The 25,754-nt window shown below is 42.1% G+C and overlaps 1 protein-coding gene across 1 annotated transcript in view; it reads right to left on the bottom strand.

Moving 5' to 3' along the window:
• ITGAE (integrin subunit alpha E) overlaps positions 1-24,665 on the bottom strand; it is an 847,690-nt gene extending 823,025 nt beyond the window's left edge. Inside the window, exon 1 of the mRNA XM_085649316.1 lies at positions 24,495-24,665. Coding sequence (XP_085505442.1) covers positions 24,495-24,540 — 46 coding nt within the window. The 5' untranslated portion in view covers positions 24,541-24,665. The remainder of the gene's footprint in view (positions 1-24,494) is intronic.
• Positions 24,666-25,754: the final 1,089 nt, after the last annotated feature.

The following is a 25,754-nucleotide window of genomic DNA, read 5'->3' as shown; positions in this document are numbered from 1 at the left end:
AATCTATATGTTTGCATGAACTGTAGAGTGTTTTTAAGGAGAAATTTGGATGTTGAGAAAGGTTTAGTTAATGGAGCGATGGGAAGAGTTGTGGGTTTTATTAATTATCAGAAAAAAGAAGGAATTGAATGTTTAAAAATAAAATTTGATCAGATAGATGAAGTTAAAGATATTTGTCGTTGTACAGTTCGTTTTATGCTTGTGAAAGACTTATATGTACGTAGGAAGCAGTTTCCGTTTTCTCTAGCATATGCTGTAACTATTCACAAGTCTCAAGGATTGACTGTAGATTGTGCATTTGTGAACATTGGTTCAACTGTGTTCAAAGAAGGTATGGCATATGTTGCTTTGTCACGAGTCAAAACATTATCAGGTTTATTCATGATAGACTTTGATGACTCAAAAGTTAGTGCTGATACAAATTGTGTAAAGGAGTATAATAGATTAAGAAGAACCTATGCTCCTCATTTAGGTCAGTATCCTGTGTTGGAGAAACGTGTAGTTTCTCGTAAAAGAAAAAATGAGAATATCTGTAGTGAAGATGTAGAGAAGAGGAAAAAAAAGAGGAGTGATGTAATTGCAAGCAAAAAGAAAAAGGAAAATGAAGAACAGGTTGTAGGATGTCATTTTGAAAATAGCTCTGGTGTCAACTGCTACGCAAATGTAGTGCTGAATGTTGCATTTTATCTGGAAAGTTTGCAAGAGCAGATAATAGTAAATCAGGGAAAAAGATTCTGTTCAGAGCTGAGTCTCCTTTTTCAAAAGTTGAGTAAAGATAAAACTCAAATAGAAAGTGCTACTGACATTAGAAAACTTTTAGATGTATGTTCAGGACGAACACAGTTTTCTCAAAATGAACAGCAAGATGCACATGAATTTTTGATGTATTTTCTTCAGGTAGTGGAAGAAGAAGGAGTTCCCATTGACATTTTTTTTGGTCTCTCTTATAAATGGGAACATAGTTGTGATAATTGTTATAATATATGTGGCTCTATTGTTGATAATGAAAGGTTTATTTATTTGACATTGCCAGAGAGTAAAACAGTCACTTTTGCAAAATTAGTTAAAGATGCTAATCATAGCATGAAATGTGGTGAGTGTAATTCTGACATGTTTTCAACATTAATTTTAAAGGAATACGGACAGTATGTAATTTTAATGATGCAACGATGTAGAGCTGATGGTTCAAAATTGGATACTTTAATAAAGAAGTTTACAGGACAGCAATTATCAATTTCAGGAAAAACTTTTGTAACTGTTGCAATAATTTTCCATGATGGACCTACTGTTACTTCTGGACATTACACAGTTTATCTAAAATGTGAAAAAGGCTGGACACTGTGTAATGATTCCCAATTGATTTTCAAACAACGTTTGCCTTTTGATTTAGCAAATTCCTATCTAATCTTCCTGAAACCTAAATTTTAGAGAGACTTGGCAAGATCTGGACAAAATAATTTTACCATTTTACTGGATTACCATTGCAATTTTGTAAAAAAAAGATTTTTAAAATTATCATTTGGCCTAATGGAAAGATAACCAATTGTAATGTGGACTTTTTTAATTTTTAATGCAATTTTGAAAAACCAATAATTTAGAGATTATCGGTAACTTCTGCACATTTTAAATTTTGGAATGTTATTGGACTGCCATTGGAAATTTTTTCAAAAATGATTTAAAAAATTACTATTTGGCCATGTGGAAAAGTAACCAATTCTATTGTGGACTAAATAAATTATTCAAAAAATTTTCGTGAACCAAAATGTTACAGAGAATCGGTGAGATCTGGACAAATTAAACTTTAGAATTTTATTGGATTTCCGTTGGAAATTTATTCCAAAAAAAAAATTAAAATTACTATTTGGCCTAAAGGAAATGAAATCAGATGTATTTTGGAGTTATTTGAGATATAATATTGTGATTATAGTTCTGAAACAAACATATCAGACGGTATTTTAAAGAAATAAGTATTGGTATTAGATGATATTTTTTTACAATATTATGCATTTCTATAATGTTAAGTTTAATTAAAAAAAGAATCAGGGCTTTTTAATACAATCTTTGTGATTGGTATTTTTTTTTGCCCGCTGTAAAATGATGAATGCAATTGCTTTCACAATTTATAGTGAAATGCAATATATTCTGAAAACAGCAAAAATAAGGCAAAAAGATTTTTTGGTAAAAAATGTAAATATGTGTACTGTATTATAAAATGTTTAAAAAATATTAATACTTTTTTCTTTTTTTCCAGATATAGAAAATTTTCGAAAACTACAAACATTTTTAAAACTATTTTTTAAAAAAAGAAATGAATAAATATTTTTTCAGTGAGTATGGTAAGTCAATAATAATAATTGTAGTCTCTCAAGGACAATGTAATGTGATAAATGATTTTTAGTGGTTTTTTTAAAAAATAAAAAAAAAGTACGCGCACCGTACGCGTACGCGTACGGTAAAAAAAAAATAAAAAAAAGTTTTTAAAAACATATGTAAAAAAAAGATGAAAGATAAGGTTGGCTCTTAAAAGAACCGTTGTGTTCATGCAGAGGAAAGGAAGCATGGGAAAATTATTCAAAGCGACAAATGTGCTGATCTATTTTGTTGTTCACTAGGGAAACACTGGTCTCCCTATGGCAAATTAGATCTTTACAAAATGTGCAATGAATATCAACCTTCCGAAATCGAGGGTTCATTTCCAGAGGGCCAGCAAAAGGAGATTCTCCCCCCACAGATGAAGGGCTCACCTGACCTGCAGAAGAAGGAGTAAGCCCTGCAGGTGATGGTCCAGGCTGAGCTGCTGTGGATGTACTGGCTCGTCTTTCTGAAGAGTTACCTCCAAAAAGATGACCATGTGTCCTTCTGTGTACATCCTGGAGGTGTCTCTTCATGGTGTGATTCCCAAAGGAATACTTCCTGTTAGGATTACCTCTAGAAAGTACACGCTGACACAGCTTGCAAGTAACTAAGGGTGCATTCACCTTTTGCTGGCCTTCTGGAAAAGTAAAATAATCCCAAACATAAGAAGGCTTTTGTTTCCTCGATCTCTGCCTCAAGACAGTGCTGCTAGTGCTAGCCTCACTCTCAGAAGAGCTCTGCTGTTCTGCCATCGTATCCCAAAGACAAACCAGCTCCTTCTCCCAAGGGATCACAAGCAGAAATGAGGGGAATGGGTGTGGTGTAGGAGAGTTCTAGAACTGAAAGTAGTTTCAACCAATCAAAAGTTGTGTTTCAAGATCACATGACCTACCGTACGCTTACGGTACGCTTACGGTACGCTTACGGCAAAAAGTACGCGTGCGCGTAAAAAAGACACGCGCTTGCGCGCATGCGCATAACAGTCACTCCCCGGCACTTCCGCGTAACGTGCGCGTGTGGCGTAAGCGCGCACGCGTCCCACGCGCAGTACGCGCGGCTACGCAAAGTGCGTAACTATACGCAAGCAGCGTAGATAGATTACGGACGTTGCGTAAACCGTACGCTTACCGTGAGCTTACGGTACGCGTACTAAAAAAAAAAAAAAAAAAAAAAAAAGAACTGGAAATAAATTTTACATGTTTATTTTAAAAAATATATTAAAAAAAAATATTTAAGGATTTTAAAAATTAAAGCATAGTCTTTATAAAAGGTAAGAAAATTAAATTAAAAATATGTTTGAAAAAATTGAAGAATAAAAAAAAAATTAGCATTTAAAAAACCTTGCAAATTCACTGAAAAAACCATGGGTTTCACACACGTTATAGTTAGGAATTAGCATTTAAAAAACCTTTGAAATTCAGTGAAAAAACCATAGGTTTCACACACGTTATAGTTAGGAATTAGCATTTAAAAAACCTTAGAAATTCAGTGAAAAAACCATAGGTTTCACACATGTTATAGTTAGCTGGACATTTTACTCGTAAAAAACCAATGAAATTGCCCCGTTATAGTTAGTTCAGCTAACTATAACTCGCGCGCCCGCAATGCACTGCTGATGACGTCACATATTACATCACTCATGACATGGTCAGTGACATCACTCATGACATCACTGATGACATCTCAAATGACATCACTGATGACATCACTGATGACATCATCCTTGTGATAGAGTGGCAGACCTCCTCTTCCCCTAATATAACCTTTGACACACACATTCAAAAATAGAAACTACAATGTTCAAAACAATGGACATACCAATACCAGTTAAAACAACCTTTTCAGTAATTCTAAGATCCACATACACATCCACTCATTCACCAACAGTCCAATTCAGTCACTCATACATGTACTCACTCATCATATGTACTCATACACCTATACATCCTGTTACACAATGCCACTCATCCATAGAGTTACTCACACACATAGTCACTCATGCTAACAAAGAATCAAACATACATTTACTTGCATATACAGTTATACACACACCACCACACTTACTTCTACGGAAACTTACACATACTTAGTCTTTTAAACAATCACTTATAGAAACACATACTTATTCATACAGGAACTCTTTCAATCTCTCACTCTCACATATACTCACATATATACACCAATAGTCACATATACTAGTTTAAAACATATGTAGTTACTGTTTAAAACATATGTAGTTACTCATAAAGACAATATTGAGACAGTCATTCACTCACTAACACACCCATACACACACTCATCCACCCATACAGTCCTGCACACATGCTGTGTTCAACCCATACAAACAGTGAGTCACTCATTCATGCACCTATGCACTACGTAATACCCCCCACCGAACCATGCAGACACTCAGACTGATACTCAAAAAACCAACTAATAACCTATATAGACACCCATGTAGCTACTCACCAACCCATGCAGCCACTTATACACAAAGTGAGAGACTGATACAGATATTTACATATTTAAACATTACTCACTAAGCCATGTATTCACTATGATACACTTAATCAGTCAGTTACACAATCAATTTTTCAAAAACAAATCATCCATTTAGACACTTATATACCCATTTATTCTTCCATCGACCTTGAGATATACATATATAAAACATATTTAATTTTCAGAAAAACACACATTCACTGGATGATGTCATCAGTGATGTCATCAGTGATGTCATTTGAGATGTCATCAGTGATGTCATGAGTGATGTCACTGACCATGTCATGAGTGATGTAATATGTGACGTCATCAGCAGTGCATTGCGGGCGCGCGAGTTATAGTTAGCTGAACTAACTATAACGGGGCAATTTCATTGGTTTTTTACGAGTAAAATGTCCAGCTAACTATAACATGTGTGAAACCTATGGTTTTTTCACTGAATTTCTAAGGTTTTTTAAATGCTAATTCCTAACTATAACGTGTGTGAAACCTATGGTTTTTTCACTGAATTTCAAAGGTTTTTTAAATGCTAATTCCTAACTATAACGTGTGTGAAACCCATGGTTTTTTCAGTGAATATATATACACATATATATATATATATATATATATATATATATGATCCCCATTCACTACATCAAATGACACTGAGACAGCAGGTACCATCAATGATGCAGTGCTTTATTTTCAGAATTTCATAAAACAGCAACCAGTCAGTTCATGGCTAGTGCCCAGCATTACGCGTTTCGACCGTGTTTCCACGGTCTTGATCACAACATATATATATATATTTACAATGACTTCTCTCGCCACACCGCTTCAACCACAACACTTCTTTGGCATGGCTCAAACAAGGGGCAGCACAACTCTAGAACTTGCGCACTGCTTATGACCTCACAGTTTACATCACTCGCAACAAATTCAATGACATTACTGATGACATAATTGATGACATGTCAAATAACATCACTGATTTGATCAATGATGACGTCCTCCACCATACTGATTGTAGGAAAGTAGGCTCTGACTGCTAAGTTACCCCCACTTTTTTTGCCTGGTGTTTTGCTGGTTTTTGACTAGTCTAACTGGGATTCTGCTAATCAGGACCCCAGTCTATCTGCTTTCTCCCTAAATTGGTTGTGTTATGTACTTTGGTACACTCCAGATTGGATACTGGGGTACCCTTGTCAGTCCCTAGTATATGGTTCCCATGTACCCAGGGCATAGGTACCCCAGAGGCCTTCCATGGGCTGAAGCATGTATTATGCCACCCATGAGAGTCCATGCAAAATGGAACTACAGGCCTGCCATTGCAGCCTATGCAAGATGGTGCATGCACCACTTACTTAAGATAAAGGTTTACTATATCTATAGACCACTACACTTAAAACTTATGTCACCCCTATAGCAGGCCTTGACAATAATGAAGGCAGGGTGCTGGGTTTTACGTGAGAGGGTGCCCATGCATGAGCAGAGCCCCTCTGCAGCCTTCGGACTCCATTCTCCAGGGTTGTCGGTGACGCAGCCAGACATATAGAGGTGCATTATATGCTTGCGTAAAATGCTATCTCGAAAACGGCTGCAACAAAACATGTCATGTTTGGTATCAAACACCTTGGAATTATACATCCACACCGGTAAACGGTGTGGGAGGTATGATTCCACACTTCTTAAGCGAGCTTCGTGGGGTCACTGGTCTTTCCGGTACCAGTCTTCTCAACCCGGGCAGCACAAAATGGTTGCTGCCGACCAGAGACACATTTCTGCCCTCCTGCTGCTAAGCCAAGCTCAAGCAGGGGAAGGCAAGACAATAGGCATCCTGTCACCGGGAGGTGTGACCACCTCCCAGACAGGATTTAGTGAATTGGGGCTGGGTGGGTGCACTTCCAAAGTGCCTGAAAGTCAGCATTTGGGGCACACTTGGTCTCCCTCTGTATAGTCCAGTCTAAACCAGTCCTGGGAGTCATTGGCTCCTGCTCTGGCGAGAAACTAGACAAAGGACAGGGGAGATTCCTCCCCACTGTCCTGACTTTCCCTCTGGGAGGGTCCTATGAATCTGTCCAACCCTCTCCCCGTGTCCAACCCTCACCCCGTGGATACAAAAGAACTTACCTGGCTGTAGGACCCTAGATTCAACGTGGACACGTTTCTGATCAAGAAACCACTGAACTTCAACCATCTGGACACTCTGGACTTCGTTGGACTTTGACTGGTCCCGACATCGTCTCCCTCTCCGTCCAAAGCATTGTCTGTGCATGTGCACTATACAGGCTCCGTGCAGGACCTGTGGAGCATCAATGACATCTGAAGTATCTGCCTTGGGGTGAAGGAGTCACTCCCCTGCATTCGCAGGCACCGTAACGCAACTGACCGGTCTGCTGATCCTGAGCTCCTGCGGATTCAGAGGCTCCAGCAACACAGGAGGTGGGTTACTACATTCTTTGAGGTCGAGCTGCCCTCTCACTGAGTTTGAGGAAGTATCCCTCGTGGGGACTGCATAACCCGAACCCCTGTGCACCGCATACTTTTGCAATTACACATGCTTGTTGGTGGTCTTCAACTAAGTGCATTTGGCTATTGATAGCCCCAACCTCTGCGCACATTTCGTTCAAAGGACTTTGGGGATAGGTAACTCTGGTACTTCTGTATCCATGGGTGGGTTGGCTCCCCAACCTTAAATGTTCTAAAGGGTTTCTTCGTAATCCACTGGGAAGGGTCCTTAAAAATTAAAACTGCAACTGCGACTCTCCCATTGAATTGTACGTAGCACGTAGTCGTGTTCTCACGCTGCACCCATCCTCCGTGGGGTCCCTACTTACTCACCTTGGGTGGTTCCTTGGGGTCCCAGCGATTCTACAACCTCTAGACATTGACTTGACTCGAGTCGTGGTTCTTATACCACTATTTTAGTATATGGTTTGGTCACCCGCTGGAGCCCACTGTGTATTAGTGCTACTTACATTTGTTTCTGTGCTACAGTATTGTGTGCTTTGTGTTTATCTGCATGTAGCAGATACTGTGAGGTATTTAAGGTGTGTTATAATAATAAATACATATTTTATTACTTCTGTGTGGTTCTCCTTTCATTTAACCAATACATTAAGGTTGCATTCTGGTAAAACAAGCTGCTTAACATTCATTTAAGACTAAGCCTGAAGTTTCCTCTCCACAGCTACCACTTGGATAGCCTTCTAAGGTTATCTTTGACCTATTAAATCACAATAAGGGTTGTTTGGACTGGTGCAAGGTGCCCACTTTAATTAGCGGACATCATATACCAGGCCAACTTCTCACACTGATGTTCAATTTACTCCACAAATCAGTACAGCCTTTGAAATATGTAAATAACTACTAAATGACACAGAATCACATAAAACATAAATTACATAAACATATGTGATTATATTAAATAATTAGACAGTAGTCTAAACCCTCTTGACACACAACCTTATTAGGTAACCAAGCCCCTACTTCTCAGTGTGCATAAAATGCCAAAGGAGAAGACACCCAAGCCCTATTAGATGTTCAAGCTCCAACTACACACAGCCTTCACCTTGCTTAAACCTTTTCATGGAGACCCTACTCATTCCGGACACCTAAGCCCCATTACGCGGTCAAACTCCTACTATTTACATCCTTCGTCCTAGGCAGAGCTCTTCACAGAGAGGCTACTTCTTCCAGGCACCAAAGCAGTATTAGTTGGCTAAGCCCCTACAACGCTTAGCCTTCGCCCTGTGCACAATTTTATAAGTAGAGCCCACTAACTACACTATCTCAAATCCTGGTAGGTGCTGAAGGCTCTACTACGTACAGGCTTTGTCCTGGGGACAACTTTTTATGGACAGCCCACATCTTCCACAAACGCAAGTTCCATTAGGAGAACAATGAGTGTGCAAAAACGAACACTCATTAGCACCACAGAAGCCGTAGAAAAGGTCCTCTAGATTTACCTATCTAAATATCTTTCAGTGTCAGAAGAGTATAGCAAACTGTCACACTCATTCGTTGATGTCATCAGTGATGTCATTGGTGATATCATCCATGGTATCATTTGAGATGTCATCAGTAATGTCATCAATGATCTCATTTCTATGGTTTTATTTATTGTTAAGTAAGATATTATCATACCTAACTTTAACATCACTTTAACCATTGGTATTTCAGTACATTGCTAAGGTTTTTCTTAACGTAAAGTAAAATATTACTAAGAGACCTAACTGTACGTAGTAGGACCATGGCTGCATAAGGAATCTTAAGTATATTGGGAGGGAGGGCTGTCCATAAAGAGCTGTGCAGAGAACACAGGATGTGTGTAGTAGAGTCTTCCCATCTGATGGAGGTTAGGTATCTAGTGGGAATGGGCTGTACACACACTCTACACTCATATTGTAGACTGTGCATATTAGTATTTTCTCGAAGACCTCTGTACAGGGCAAACTCTGTGAGAAATAGGGTTTGGGGATGGACTGCCCTCTTCATGAAGATCTCTGTACAGGGCAAAGACTGCGTGCATAGTACGGTTTTGTGAGGGATTTGGCCTGGCCACGAAGGTCTCTGTACAGTGCGACAAAGGCTGTGTGAAGTAGGCTTTGGTGAGGGACTGGGTCGCTCTGCTCAGACCTCTGTACAGGGTGACAGACTGGATTCTCTATGAAGAACATTATAGAGGGCTGTGGCTGTGTGTTTTAGGGTTTGGTGAGGGACTGACCTCTCCACGAAAACCAATTTAAAGGGCGAATGCTGTGCATAGTAGATGTGGTGAAGAAATGGCCTCTTTTTAAAGACCACTGTACAGGAAAAAGATTGCGCGTTGTAGGGTTTGTTTGTTTTAAAAAAATAATTTTTTGTTTGTCCCAGTGACAATCCATGAGAGTCTTGAGGGACTTGGCAAGACCACATGGCTGGATCCCGCAAGACTCCATCAGGATGAGAGCAACCACAATTATTTATTTTTATTTAACCCCAGTGGCTGTCCCTCTGGGACCCCTCAGAATGGCCAGGGTGTCAGAGTACCATTACCCTGCCCTCTTATGCATGTGTTATTTTTTCCCCACAAGAGTCCCGCTAGACTCTTGTGGGATTTCCATAGAAACAGATATCTATAAATTCTGAACCTTAATTATTCAAAAACTACTGAACAGAATTACACCAAATCACAAAAATAATTCTTTTCGAGTAAAGATATGGGTTTCTACCAAATTTGGTGTATTTCTGTTTAGCCCTTTTGGCTGTAGCCTTGTCTAAAATTCCCTGAGGAAATTACGTGGGGAAAAGCATTTTGGGAACCCTGCTTTTTCTTAGCCCCTGTTTGACAGATCACTCCAAAGCTTTACAGGAAGGAGCGAGGTGGGTGAACTTTTCATGGAGATTCGTCTACCTACGCCAAAGTAATTAGCAAAACCAAATTGCTCTTCCTATGGAAAGTCTGACCTAACTATAACATACATATACACACACTCACACACACAGAGACACACAAACACACACAGACACGCACACAGTAACTATGAAAAATGTAACTATGAAAGAAACCAATCAATCACAGCACATGGAACTACACTAATTGCATATCTATTGTAACAGTCTAATTTTGTAACTATATCAATAATCTTAATGGGCAACTATACTATTTAGCTACGTCAGTGATAGCCACGTAATCCACGTAGATTAATTAGGGTTGGACGCATGCTAGACATTCAGGATTCCCACATTTAAAAAACTTAAATTCAAAGAGTATGAATGCCTCCTATTTACATAGAATTTATTTTGAAAATCCGTCATGATTCCAGATTTATATGCTGTATGTCCATAATCAGTACTAACAAAGTATCTGATTCAGAAAGACTTTCTTTGAGTGAGTAATTTAGTCCAGGAAATTCAGGAAAAAGGCAAGCTTTGTTGTAGTAACTTTATTTCGGTCGAACGACCATTAAAAGTACAGATACATACAAAAAGAGAATAAAAAAACATGTAAAACAATTAATTTAAAAAATTCTGCCTAATACGCCACATATACAACAAATAACGGGAAACAGCAAACACAATGGGAGGGTGGGTGTCATAGGTCAATATCCTACAAGCATGTGTGTAATACAAAAAAACCAAAATCCTACAAATAGGAATCAACCAGCGTTTTCTAGGTACAGAATAAGCGGGACAAAAAAACAAAACGTGGGAAATATTCTCAGTATGGTAAGTACATACAGGGCAAGCTAAAATATTTGATTTAGTCCACTTAGAAGTGAAAGATCTTATAGGAAGAGTGCCATAACGCAGCTGAACATACAGCTTACGGGCAGCTGGGGGTTCAATTAAGTCCATAAAAACCTCGGACCTAGGCTCTGTTTTTATTAGAAGGAACTCAGATGATAACCTACCCACGGAGGATGAACTCATCAGCGTCTGAAGATTTGACATGTAAATGTAGGAGAGGAGTGTCTTCTTAGATATCCCAGGGCAGTTAATCTCCGGCGTGTCCCATAATCCGGGGAAACCAAGCCGGGTACAGAGTGCTCTGATATGTCTAAGCCAAGGGATCATTTTGGATCTAAGGGTATGCCAAATCTCAATGAATTCAGCTCTATAGTCAGCCAGTTCAGGGACAGACCATAGCCTCTTCCAGTACATAATTGGCCTAGCGCCTATTATCTCCTCTATAGGGGTTAATTCAAGATCAAATCTAAGAGGGATCAGCGGTGTACTGGGCGGTAGACCAATTAAGTTTCTAACAAAAGACTGTTCCACCCTTTTAAGATCAAGAGACTGGGACTGCATATGCCCCCAAAGTTCAGCCCCATAGACTGCTGACATTCTTGCTTGGCGACTATAAATTGTAAGTGCAGGGGAGACCGGCCTGAATGTAGATTCCTTGAAAACTTTAGTTAGTCCCCCTGCTAGCTGGGTAAGCCTAAGCGTTGATCTATCAATGTGTTTATGCCAATCAAATTTCTCAGTAAGGCTAACGCCTAAATATATGAACGTTTTAACCCTTTCCAGAGGGCTACCACAAAGCACAGGATTAGGGCGGGTACGTTTTGGGGGGTTGAAAATCATAAACTTTGTTTTTCCTATGTTGATTTCCAGCCCCCGAAGATGGCAAAACTCTACTAAGGCATCGAGGATATTTTGAATGCCCGATGATGTTCTGGACAACAAAAGTGTGTCGTCCGCGAACATCAAAGCGGGCACTCTGCCTGTAACCAATCTAGGTGCATCGATATTGGGTGCACCATTCAGATGTTCAATAAGGCCGTTTATATAAAGGCTAAAAAGGGTAGGGGCCAAGACACACCCTTGGCGAACTCCTTTCAAGACTGGAAATTGTTCTGTGAGTTCTCCATTCCTTCCAGACCTAACCTGAGCAAAGTTGTTTTGGTGTAATTTTATAAGAATGGCTAACAGATACGGCGGGAGACCCATTTCCGCAAGGACATTCCAAAGTTTCCCACGCGGGACCAGGTCAAAAGCTGCCCGCAGGTCCACAAATACAAGGTAGAGGCTGCCACCCTCCACCTTAGCTGTTTTCCAATACAGGACCTGTAGGCGAAATATCTGGTCTAAAGTAGAAGTGCCAGGCCTGAATCCTGCCTGGAGAGTGGATAAAATCCCCTTTTCCTCAATCCACCCGAGGATCCTGTCCAAAATAACCCTCCCCATCAGTTTTTGTGATGTATCAATTAAACTGATGGGTCTGTAATTTGAGGGGATTAAAGGACAACCCTTTTTGTGAATCGGCACAATTTCGGCTCCTAGCCAAGTAGGCAAATCGTCGCCCAGCAAAATCCCGTTAAATAGGGTGACCAAGTAAGGAGCCCACATTTTTGGTTGTGTCCCAGAAAGGTCCCCAGCAGTTTATCCAGGCCGGGAGCTTTTCCTGGGAGTAGATTTCCTAGGGCGATCTCAACCTCACGGAGAGTGATTAATTCCTCAGGTACGAGACATTGGCTAGCCACAGTTAACCGGGCAGGTTCTTCAAGTATATTAGGGCTATAGGGTTGCTGGGATTCAATAACGTTGTTAACCATATCCCCACACTCAGAAGTGCCATAAAGGGCACAGAAGTGGCTTTCCCAAGCGGAGGGGGCAATGTTAGGGGCGGGGGCCAAACTGTGGCCGCTAAGTCCAGAGGCTACTATGGTCCAAAAAAGTTTCGAGTTATTGTTACCAAGTGCAGAGCCCAGATTCTCCCACTTGGCAACTTCCCAATCCTTTTTGGCATCACTAAGCGCCTTCTTGTACGCAGAGCGATGTAGCTTACTGGCTTCCCTATTACTAGTTTTTAAGGCTCTAATAAGAGCCTTCCTGGTGGCTCGACAGGAGGCATTATACCACTGTGGGGACGAAGTCCGTTGAAGGTTGGCCCTCCTCACGGGACAAAAGATGTCCTTAATTGCTGCCACCAGGTTGACATGAATATCCGACGCCCTGCCTAGTTGTTCAACTTTTCCCATTTCTTCTATGTAAGGGATAATGATCTTATATAAGGCGGCTAACTTTGCATCGGACATCTGAAAGTCTAGCCATTTAACTCTTCGTCTACAATTTGAAATAGTTAAAGGCACGGTGACAGAATGTTCAGCCAAAGTTTGGCATTTAAGCCCAAAGCTCCCTGCCCTAAGTGAGAGTACCAAGGCATTGTGGTCGCTGTCAGTTCTTTCAATAATTCTAAATTCAAGAGCCTTATCCCAGTGCCTGGCTTCTAAAAAGATGTAATCAATTATGGAAGACTGGTTATGCCGATTAAATGTCACCTTTCCCGGTCTGTCAGGTTCCACCCTTCATTACAGGCTCGAAATGAAGTTGTTAGTGCAAATGACTGCAGTTGTAAAACTAGCGGTGTCCAAACCTTGACCCGGGGAACCAGTGGATGGGGAATCCCCCACAATGAATCAACGTCATCTGAGTCACCCATGGACAAGTCCATCAGTGGCTCAAAGTGACAGTTGAAATCACCGCCCACGATCAACACAGTGGATGGGTCCATTGTGTGGATAAGAGTCATCAGAGTTTCAATGGCCTCTGAAACAAAACCCCGCCTAACTGTCCTTGAGTATACATTAAATAATGCAATATTTTGCCCATCTAGTGTAGTCAGCAATACACACTGAACATCCTGCGAGTTAGTACTTATTTGTGTTGCAGTCACTCCTAAGTGCGTACCAACCCATATGGACAGACCCCCTACCGGTCTACCCCTCTCACCCTTACTAGCCACGATATCAAATGTAGCAAAACCCTGGGCTTGATTACTTTTCAGTGCCCAAGTTTCTTGTAACATACAGATATCGTGGAGGGCCATAAAGGAGCCCCATTCATGAATGGGCAGTTTACTCTTAATGCCCGCCACGTTCCAGGAAAGGATTTTTACATGGCAGTTCAGTAGATCTTGATTAGCTTGACCATGGGGCAAAGGGCTACAGGGATCATTAATCATAGCAAATCCCTCTTCTGGCGCAGAGGCATACTCATAGGGCAATACGTATAGATCAGATTGGGATGAGACTGTTCCAGAGGGAATAGATTGTTGCAGGGAGAAGGTCTGCGGTGGGGGAATCAACTCGGTATCCACAGCCTGGTGGCCCAAAGTGGTAGGCCCACTAATTAGGGATCTCCTCTGTCAATCACAGTCATCAAAGCCTGAGAGGGCATCGAATCTATTTGCTACTTCCAGGGGGGTAAATGGTGGCCAAAGATCAATCCTCCTGGAACCGTATCGGTGGCTCCCATAGGGCACAGTGACCCAATCGGATACACTTTCGTGAGCCGCAGGGATAGGTGCATGGGTGAGGTGCTGATTATCAAAGGGTATAGGTAATACAGGAGGGTATGACTGCATTCTAGCTGGGGCCCTGGAATATACCCTTTGAAAGACTAAGGGTCTTGGGTAGAAGTATGTCAATTCGCGAGGCATAATGGACCCACAGTTTTTGGTCGGAGTATGGTCAAGGATATGTGTAACTACTCTGGGGTCTCTAAAGTTAATAATAATTATATCCCCCTCAGTATCCTTAGCTCTACGTCCCAAACAGGGAAGTCTCCGGACATGCAGTATCTCCCCATTTACATTAAAGGGAAGGGGCCTGTTTAGGGTAAGCCAATGCATGGTCTTGTTTTTAAGCTCAAAAAAGCCTTCCTTTTTACCCTTTTCCAATGGCGGAACTCTCGTAAGCACTACCACATATGGGACCGCTTCCGGTGGTAGATCAACTTGATGCCTCGGTTGATCCACTGCCCTAGCTGAAGAATAAGTATCTCCCCTTACATTTAGGATGTTTCCTGAGGTAGATTCTAACACTCCCTTTGGCGCTTCACCCATATCTTTTTGTACTAAATAATGTTGAGCTGTATTGGGAGATGTAACCATAGATTGGCTATCAGAGATGACCTTATCGTTTTTCCTAGTGTGGATGGAGGATGTCACTAGTGCCGCGGGGGGGAGCAAAACTAGATGTGCCTGATCTTTACGTGCCCCCACGTGTTCAGTGATAGCCAATTCTAGATCCCCCAGGCGTTGCTCAATATTTTTTAATCTTTCCATTATGGGTAGAGCAAATGACCTTAGTAGTTGTTCAATGCTCTCAAGAGGGGCAACATGCAAACCTTCATTAGTTGGACAATGTGAGGGACAGTTTGAATCAGAGGATGAGGGTGCCAATGGAACAATGGTGCTTGTGGCCATAAGGGGCACTGTAGATGAAATAGGTGGTGCACTAGACTTTGGCATGCATACAGTGTCTAAAATGTGCCTTGGTCCCTTGCCAAAGTCAGAATGATTAATCTTGTTCCTTAAAGAGTCTCCTAGCCTCTTTCTTCTTTTAGTAGGAGGGGGTCTATGAACTTTGGACACAGCCACCCTCCCCAACTTCTTTTTGGTAGCCTTAGCCTCGGATTGAGAGGAAACAGTGATCATATCAATTTCCTTATTAGGAGTATTAAAGGGAAGTGGATTGATGGAAACATGCAAATTGTTAAGTTTATCAGGTGGAGATTGGGTGTCTCGGAGCAATATGGGAACATTATCAGTGGCTAATGACTCCTGAGTGAGTGTGAGTGGACATGGCTGGGAAGGAGTAGTAGAAAGCAAAATGACTGTTGGATAGTCTATTTTTGATGCATTCTATAGAACGACGTCGCTCAGCCCTCCGTTCAGCTAAGATAGTCTCCTTCCCAATAGTCACAACAGCCCTGGTAAAATAATCATCCAGTGTACCTTTATTGGTACCTCCTCCAATTATGAGTGAATTTGTGGACAAAGTCTCGGCCATACTTAGCGTGGCAATAAACTGTATCAGAACTCACAATAGTTGGTAGAGATGATGGATTCCCCCGGTCCGGTCTCCTCGTGCCTCTGAGGGCCTCAGAGGGCCCGCTCTTTGCCCGGTCTTCGCCCCGGGCGCGAACCGCTGGCGCGTTAGAGCAAAATGGATATACTAGAGGAGGGGTCCAAGAGGGGGGCGGGGCCGGGAAGAGTCTCCAGGTGTGCCAAGTTATTCGATCAGAAGGCACCCTGGTCCTCGCATTCCCGGCCTCTCAAGCTCCAGGGCAGCACCTCCACAAGCAGCGCAGCCCACCCCTCGGTCGATGAGCAGCAGCAGGGCGAGAACAAACTCCAGTTGCAGTGTCAGTATCTACGAGCGGCAAGCATAGGTACATCTACGTACTTCCGACTAGTTGCTACTCAGGCCCAAAGCAACTATAAAGACAATATAATTATACAAATATAGTTTGTACCTATGCAGATTTACTGACTACGCTACTATGCCCATATATGAATTATGTTAAAATGAGTAACTGTGTTAACTGTACTATGTAACCATGCTAACTATGTAGCTATTTTATATATGTACTTACTATGTAACTACACTCACTATGAACTATAATATTTAACTATACCTACAATGTACCTATCTGATCAATCTGATTATGTAAATTAAGGGAGAAGTGCATAGATACAGAGTGACATATTTAGCGCATTTAAAAGAACGTACAGTGCCCCTATCACATGATGTACTCCTCAACTGAACGAGAGTAGGCGAGTATATGCCGAGGATGGCGTGCCCTACAAAATAAGGATTATTTAAAATAATAGCTGGCTGGTTGGTGTCAAAAGGTACAAAGGGCCAAATGCTGTTTTGGCTGTGTGGCACATAGGTGTCACCAGCACTTCCTACCCTGTCTATGGCAACTAGTACAGGCCTCCGCCCATCTCTTCTTGCAACACCACAAACTTCGGCAATAAAAACCGGGGCCAATTGTCTTTGCCAATGCTTGTTTGAGTTTTTCACAGACAAACGTCCCTTGGAGAGTTCCCATTCAAATTATTCCAGACCATTTTTTGAACCCTTCTTACACCTTTGTCCCCCTTTATTCGTTTTGTAGGAAATCTAGTATTATTACCTGAAGACCTATTTTGCAAAGCTTAGTGCTTATTGGTCTCAGTTGAGACGAGGTTATTGGTGACATAAAAATGGCTTTTCCTGAGGACTGTCGTGTCACTCTCAACCATAACCATAGAAATGTGAAAACCACATCTGTAATACCGTTGTAATTAATATATTAATCAATATTGTCAACTTTCTCCTTTGGCGTCATAGAGAATACCATCTAGATTTTGTATGAATTTCCGAAGGTTTTTTGTGTGATTTTTTGGGAATTGCCCAGTGTCTTGATGGTAATGTAGAAAGTATCTCCAAGAATAATTGCCTCTGACATTATGATGACACTTAAGAAGTGTCATGAGGAGGAGGACAGCGCTAATATTAAAGTCTTACTTTCAACTCTTATTCAAATCTTACAAGACGAGTTTGTTCCTTCAGTGGTTCCCAAAGTGTGCGCCGCGGCACCCCGGTGCGCCGTGATGAGAAGCCAGGGGCACCACGCCGCCGCGCAGGATGTGGGAGATTGCAGCCGCAGCGCAACACTCGTTGTAACAGACTCCGATGCAGTAGCAAAGCTCAGATACCCAGCACACCTTCAGCCCTTCATGAGCTGTTAAGAGGTGTTTGAAGGTGACTGACAGGGAGGGGCTGCAGCTTCAGGCGCAGGGGCATCTATTCAGATGCAAACAACCCTGAATGCGTCATGTCTCTGCAATTTAGAGGGGCCTCACACATTCCCTTTCTGCCCAGGGCCCCAAAAATCGTAGAACCGGCCCTGATTACACCGAGGCAGCACGTGGTTCTCTCCACAGAGCTTAATTCCTGTTACTAAATTGTAAGCAAACCTCGAAATTTCGGGGGGGGGGGGGGCTGAGCAAAAATTTCGGGGGGGGCTGAACTTTAAGCAATAGGCAGAGTGGAGCAGCAGGAGCTCTTAGAAGGGGTGAAACAGCAGCAAGGCCTCATTAACATGCAAATGGTCTTTTAAAGACCTGTGAAGTGCTCGGGTGCGGCTGCTTTTTTGCCCGGGAAGGTGTCTCATCCCCGGCTGCCACACACGACGGGTGGGGGGGCGGGGGGCATGGGGGGGGGGGCTGAAGCCCTTTGAGTCCAATGGGTGTTGCGCGCCTGAATGTAATAAAATAAAGACATGGCACAATCGCACACACACTGATTAACAAAGTATGGAGGACAATCAGTTAAATCAGTTCTCTTGGAGTATCTCCTTTAAGTACTGTACATCCCAGTGGGGGATGGCAAAACTAACATTTTAGAAAGAGAGCCTGTCGTCTCCTTGTCTTGTCCAGGAGGGGGTGAGGAGCCCTACCCCACCAAGATGATACTAGAATACTGCATGCCCACCCATGTGCCCACCCTGGTGGATCCTGTTCCCCCTCATGTGATGGCTCCTGCCCCCCCCAGTAATGGCTCCAGTCCCCCATGTGGTGGCTCCTGTCCCCCCTCCCCTGCCTGTGATGGCTCCTGTCCCCCCCACCCCCTCCCCCCGTGGTGGATCCTGTCTCCGCCCTGGGTGGCTTCTGTCCCAGTCCTGGAATGGCTCCTGCAGCGAGGGTGAAGTTCTTGATGGGCCTCTTCTCAAAAAGGCTCAGCTCAAAATTAATATGAAAAGGTGAGTGAGTAAGTGAAGGGATGGGTGGATGGCTGGATGAATTAGTGAAAGGGTGAATGGATGAATGAAAGATTGAATAGATGGATAATGAGAGAGGATGGATGGATTGATGAGTGAGTGGAAGGATGGATGAGAGAAAAGGTAAACAGCTGGATGTACGGGTCGAAGGGTTGCTGGATGGGTAAAAGGGTGGATGGATGAGTGAAAGGATGGATGAGTGAAAATGTGGATGATGAGTGAGTAAGTGGGAGGATGGATGAGTGAAATTATGGATGGATTGATGAATTGATAAGTGCAAGGGTGAATGGATGGATGAGTGAAAGGGTGGATGTAAGGATGGATGGGTGAGTGAGTGAAGGGGAGGGTAGGTGGACAAAAGGATGAATAGATGAGTGAAGGAGTGAAAGGATAAATGGATGAGAGAAAGGATGGATGAGTGATAGGGTCAATGGATGGATTAATGAGTGGATGAGTAGATGGATGGGTGGGTGGATGGATGGAAGGATGGCTAAGTCAAGGATCGATGGAGAGAGAAAGGGAGGATGGATGGATGGATGACTGAAAGGGTGGATGGGTGGAAGGATGAGTGACTGGGTGGATGGATGAGTAAGTGAAAGGATGGCTGGATGGGTGAAAGGGTAAATGGCTGGATGGATGAGTGAATGGATGGATGGGTAGAAGAGTGGATGGATGAGTGTACAGATGGATAGGGTGAAAGGGTGGATGGATGGATAATGGATGGATGAGTGAAAGGATGGATTAAGGGATGGATGAGTGAAATGATAGATGGAAGGATACATGGTGGATAGGTTTGCAAATGGTTGAATATGTTTGGATATGGCTGGGCTTACTTATATACTACTGCGCGACCTCCTCTGATGTGTCTGTAAAACGTACCTATTGTCCTGACACCTGCCTTTTAGAACTGCACCAGCAGGACCCAGCACACTTAAAACACTGGGTAGATGGGATCTGGTGAGCCATCTTGGGTTCATCAGAGCCCACTCCATGTAAACTTCTTGTAACGCCATAGAGCTCCTTGAGCCTTTCTCTAGCAATTGAGATGTACTTTATAAGATCGTTGTGATTGCAAATAAAGTTTTATGATGGTGATGGCTACTCTCTGAATCCTTCATCACGTCTAGGCTTGATTCTTCATGTAGACCAGTGGTTCCCAAACTGTGCTCCGGTAAAAAAATGGTGGGGATCCACGGCCAACTGCCAATTAGGTCAAGGGAGCCATGGGTCAAAAAGTTTAAAAGGTCTAATTTCCATCTGCCATCCTCAGGGAAAACCAAGTGTTTGTCCTTTTGGTAACATGTGACCTCCTATTGCGTAAAGTTTACACAATAGGAGGTCACATGTTACCAAAAGGACAAACACTTGGTTTTCCCTGAGGATGGCAGATGGAAATTAGAAACTCGTCAAGCAGAAAGGAAATGTAGAGAATTGTACGGTCGTGAACTTAGATCAGTTTAATTATTGAAGGCAAAAATGTATATACAGAACATAAAGGAGGTGAAAAGAGCATATTCTAACAGGATCTCTCAAGCATCGGATCTAGTAAAAAATAATATTCTGAATTATTAACAATCTCCGCTCCTATGCCTCTGCTCACATTCTCCCATCACAGATCATGCGCAATGATTTAACTTCCAATTTTTACAATAATGTTTCAAATTTAAGAGCTACAATCACTGCAGAAATAATTCCAAAACCATCTATTTGTGATACGTTGCCTGTGCTAGACTTCAGCCCCTCTAGAGTGAGTGGTTTTGCAACTATTTTGATGAATGTCTTCTTGATGATATTGCGACCAGTCGCCCATTGAACTCAGATAAATGGTTATGCAGTTTCAGTACATTGATACTAAACAAACTGCTTACTGTCTTTAACAAGTCACTAACATCTGTCCCATTTCCAGATATTTGGCGTTAGTATCGTCTCTTTTAAAACAAAACCTTTCACTGATGCGATTGGAATAATTGCATCACTACTCCCCTGTTGGTACAAAATATTCTAGAAATATGGTGTTGCTTAAATTAAAAACTATTATGAGGGAAAAGGCATTCTTGACGCCTTAAGACAGAAAGAAATTCAGAATCTGTAATAGTTTCAGTTTTGGATGACTGTCATAGACTGATCGATAATGGTTGTATTGGTGCCTTGGTCCTTTTAGGCCTTTCTAAAGCATTTGACACCCGGGATCACACAATCTTATTTCCCAGGCTTAGTTCTGTAGGTGTCTCGGCCACTGCAGTTATGTGGACAGTCTCTGATTTGACAGAATGTCAACAATTTGTAGCATTACCAAGGTATAAATCCAAAACCCAAAGCTCTCATTTAAGGTGTTCCTCCAAGACTATACTATTGCCTCTTATATTCAACATGGGTATGTGTTCCCTAGCCCAAGTTATAACCCAGGTTGGTGACAAAGTGTACATGTACATGAATGAAAACCATGTATATTTCGGTTTGCCTGTGATTTACCTTCTTCCCCAGCCTTGTCACACAGTCTACATTAAGTAAGCTGGTGAATGTCACAAAACTAAGAAATTGAACCCTACAAAAATGGGATTACTGACTGTTTCCTGTGAGGCACTTAACTTTGGAGCATTTGTTTCAGCCGACCGTGATATGCCATTGCCCCATTCCTTCCCCTGTGGGATGCAATCTAGGCATATATCTGGATTCCTGTCTATCTCTTGATCCTAAGGTTACTAAAGTTACAAGTTCTTGTTCTTTTCAGCTTAAAACACTAGAAACATTCTCCTGGTTACTGAGGATAGATCTTATATTCCTTTCATGAATGCGCTTATACATCTTGTCTTGACTATGTAACACCATCTATTCATCATCCCCAGGAAAACTAATCAATCAGTGATTCAAAATGCTGCTGCCCACTCATCATCTGGTCTGTGATATACCTAGACATGCTCACATTTTGTCATTTTGAAATCAATTACATTGGCTGCCGGTCATAATATGGTTATTGTCCATTGAGAGGTCTTTTCCAGAGTTTGTTGCTTCTATATTTAGTCGGAATAGGTCCAGCTGCAAGTTACGGGCTAATGACCATTATCCTATAACTATTCCTATAACACGGACAGTCTCCTTTGGACATTGTGTCTCTTCCGGTGTTCCCACTAGAAAGTGGAATTCTTTGCCTCCTGCTCTTCTGTTAGAATCTTCTCTAATCAGTTTCAGGAAATGTGAAATGATTCAAATCCTTTTTATTCACCAATTAAATTAATTAGTGTTTGTCCCAGTCAGGTGATCTTAGTGCTATGACACCCCGGTGTACGGCCTATTACAATAACTTACATACATGTACAGGCGGACGAAGTTTTATTCACGTACTTGTAGTTGGGCGAAGTCAGGAAACGTTTCTTAACTGAGAGGAACACAGGGGCATATTATCAATGGCCAGCAATAATTATCGCCGGCCGTGATTAGCGATAATTTTGTCATTGTAGGCTATCTCTGGTATTTCTCACCCTGGTAGCGCGTTATTAACAACGCGTTTCTCCAGGGCGATACAAATTCCAGAGATAGAGAGGTTATCGCAGTTTTGCAGGGAACATCGCTGGTTTTCCAGCAATGTGCCCTGCAAAACGGCGATAACCTTGCTGATACGACCCGCAGGGTCGTATCAGCATAATCCACCCCAATGTTAGGGATAGGTAAGTCTGCATTTTAGCAGACGTTAGTTTTTGGAGAAACCAGCGGTTTTCTCCAAAAACTAACGTGTGCTAAAATGCTGGGGCAGCCTTGTAAATATCGCGATGTGAACATCAGCGATATTTGCAAGGTAATCCATCCGGGGTACGCTCAGTGACACCCACTTTGCATCTCATTAGAGATGCAAAGGGAGGCGTGGGGATAAAGGGTGCTAACATGCGATTATGCATGTTAGCACCCTCTTATAAATAGGGCGATAGTTTTATCTCCGATTTTTTGGCTTTTTAAGCCCAAAAAGCGGAGATAAAGCCCTTGTAAATATGCCCCACTGTTTTCCGACTTTACCCGAGGACAGCAGAGTACACGGGACGATGTCTGCACTGGACGTCCAACACGGACGCGGCAATGAATGTTGGGGAGTTGAGTTTCCCTGCTGACATCTGAGTGCCAGTGGGGGAATAAAATGGTGATTACTTGGTCCCGTCTCTCCTTTCCCCGTTCTCTGATGTCGCCCACGTGACCTCTGGCAGCGGGGAAAGGAGATGTTACGCAGGTGCCATCGGAAATAAGGTGAATGCCAGGTGCTTCCGGCTCATCACAGCAGGCGGCAAAGCTCAACTGCAGCGCGGGCCCACGTTTCAACCACAGGTGGGTTTCTTAACGCTGGGGGCTGCAAAGCTTCACATTGACAAAAATTACAAAGTTGCAAAGCTGCAGCCTTTGCAACTTCTCCCACAGTTAACAGGAAAAGATGTAACTCTGCTCGTTGTTATAAAAGTTTTTAGACACAACGAGCTCACCAAAGCATTTCAACAAATGAATTTATATTTCAAATACAACTCTTATTTTGTCATTTCCATTCAAAAAGTGCACTTAATTTGATGACAGTCCACATTGGAAATATGTTCCACCGCTTTCTAAGCATCAAATCTATATCCAGCTCTGCACTTTCCTGAAATCAGTTAGTTTAATACATTTCACAGCATTCCATTATGATTACATCAAAAGAATGTTCATGCTTTGTTAAATATAACACATCCCTACTTCATGGATAAGCAAAGCAGTCCTGTTATGAACGTCATTGACATTAAGATGCAGGCCCCGTCTGTCTGCAGTGAGAATCATGGGGCAGATTTATGAGCCCCTTGCGCCACTTTTGCGTCACTTTTAACATGGGAAAAGTGACGCAAAAGTGGCGCAAGGGGCTCATAAATCTGCCCCCATGTATTTATTCTGATCTAAAATTGAATATATGGAACCTCTGCACCTTTTGTAGATAGATGTGGACAACTCAGTCTCAAATATTTAAGCTTGTGTTGCTCAAACTGGATTCACTGTTCCTAGAAAATAAACCCATACTGTCGACATTTTAAAGAAGCCACTTAAGAGACAGGTCTCGTTCTGAACAAAAGCCCTTTCTTCGTTGCAGTTCATGAAGGTAGATGTTACGTCAGATTTTTAATAGTATAAGGTGATGGAGTGCCATGCAACACAGATAAAGAGGCGAGAAAACTGTCATTTGTGTGTTTGTAATTGCCTGTCCGGGAATTATGGATAGGGTTTTTTCCTGGTATTAAGTTCAGGGTTGGTGAGTTTAAAATTTCCCTTGCCAGGTTACGCAGCAATGACAAATCTTGAAATGTCTTTCTGAAGCTGTGAGGTTTAACTTCATACAAATTACCTGCAGGTAAAATTTTCTTGAAAGGGCAGATTTTGCAAGAGATTTTACTGCAAAAAATTGAGTTTTTTTTCTCCTACAGAACCTTGATTTTGTATCAATTTCCACCACTATTTTATAAAACGTTCATCCAGTTCGCTCACTTGGTGCGATTTTATTTTCTTAAAAATCACAAAATAAGAAACCAACATTACTAAAACAAATGTGAGTGCAAAATAATGTTTGGCCATGCAGATTTACTAGACCAGAGGGAAACATAAAATGTACTCACTGACGAGCAGGACGAGAATGCGGAGTGAGAGCCCCCTCTTCATCATGTTTGTCGCCTGTCAGCTTTGTGGGGACTGAAGTGATGCAAGTCCCGCCACAGCAAGTGCAGACAGGCTCAGAGCTACGTCTCGGTGACTTCTGCTTTCCACCAGACAGCAGCACCCCCAATGACTGCGCCGTTGCTGGTCTGTGGATTTCCTCTGTCGTGCATCAAATACCATATTATGATTGGCGTTCCCATGGCTATTTGAAATTCAGTCACTATCAGCTCACGAAGCAATTTTGACTAAATCTGCCTTTGTTTAATTAACATCACCCTCTTAATAAAGTTATCAATTCAGCCCTGGAGTCAGAATACAACAAATTGTACCACTGCAAAAATAATAATAATAATTAAAAAATTCCATCAGCTGACCAATATGAAAGTAACGTGACTTACCCACCAATCCAAAAATACTTTTTTGCGTTGATTAGTCATTCATTTGTCACACTGATGCTGTCAATGCAAGTGTCGGTGCAAAATTATATATTACATAAGCAAAGTTGTACCTATGAAGTTAAGGGTGACACCTCACTCCAAAATACATTTGCTGTTTACATTTGAATAAATATGTCGCCTTTCAGTCAGTCTGCACCAAACTAGTGGGTGAACAGTGGTCGAAATCCAAGCTTTCAGCGTGGCATATTTGTAACTTTTCAAAAATCCAGTTCCTTTTTCCATTGCAACCTTTCAGTGTGTAATCTTCTGACCCTGTCATTCTTACTTGTTCTTAATGCTGTGAAATTCCGTCCAGCCCTTGCTGACATTTAAACCAAAATGCGAGTATGCGGTGTACATGTACAATTACTCTATGGGGCATATTCTCAAGGACTTATCACCGAGTTAGCTTATCGCAGCCAAAGTGGCGATACATTTATCGTCCTATTCACAAGCTGGTGCTAACAGCCCATATCACCAGTTTTCCTGCGCTAATGATATTCAGAGTAGGCATTCCCGTGCAAAAAGCCGCAACAACACCACTTCGCAACATTCTCAACGACCAGCCAGATCGGCAATAAGATCACAAAACATGCGATAAGGCGCGTTAGCAGCAGGGATTTAACACCTGCTCCTACCTTGTGTTAAGTCTGACGACTACATGCAGTATGAAAGGGAGCCCAGCACAGAGCCACACCTGAAGAACAGAGTTACTGATCGTGCAGCTCGGACACACAAGAGGGCCACAACACCCACCGCCACCACCCCCAGGCACGCCACCGC

This window comes from Triturus cristatus, chromosome 3_2, assembly GCF_964204655.1.
Source record: "Triturus cristatus chromosome 3_2, aTriCri1.1, whole genome shotgun sequence".
NCBI lineage: Eukaryota > Metazoa > Chordata > Amphibia > Caudata > Salamandridae > Triturus > Triturus cristatus.
This window is presented reverse-complemented; position numbering and strand designations above follow the sequence as displayed.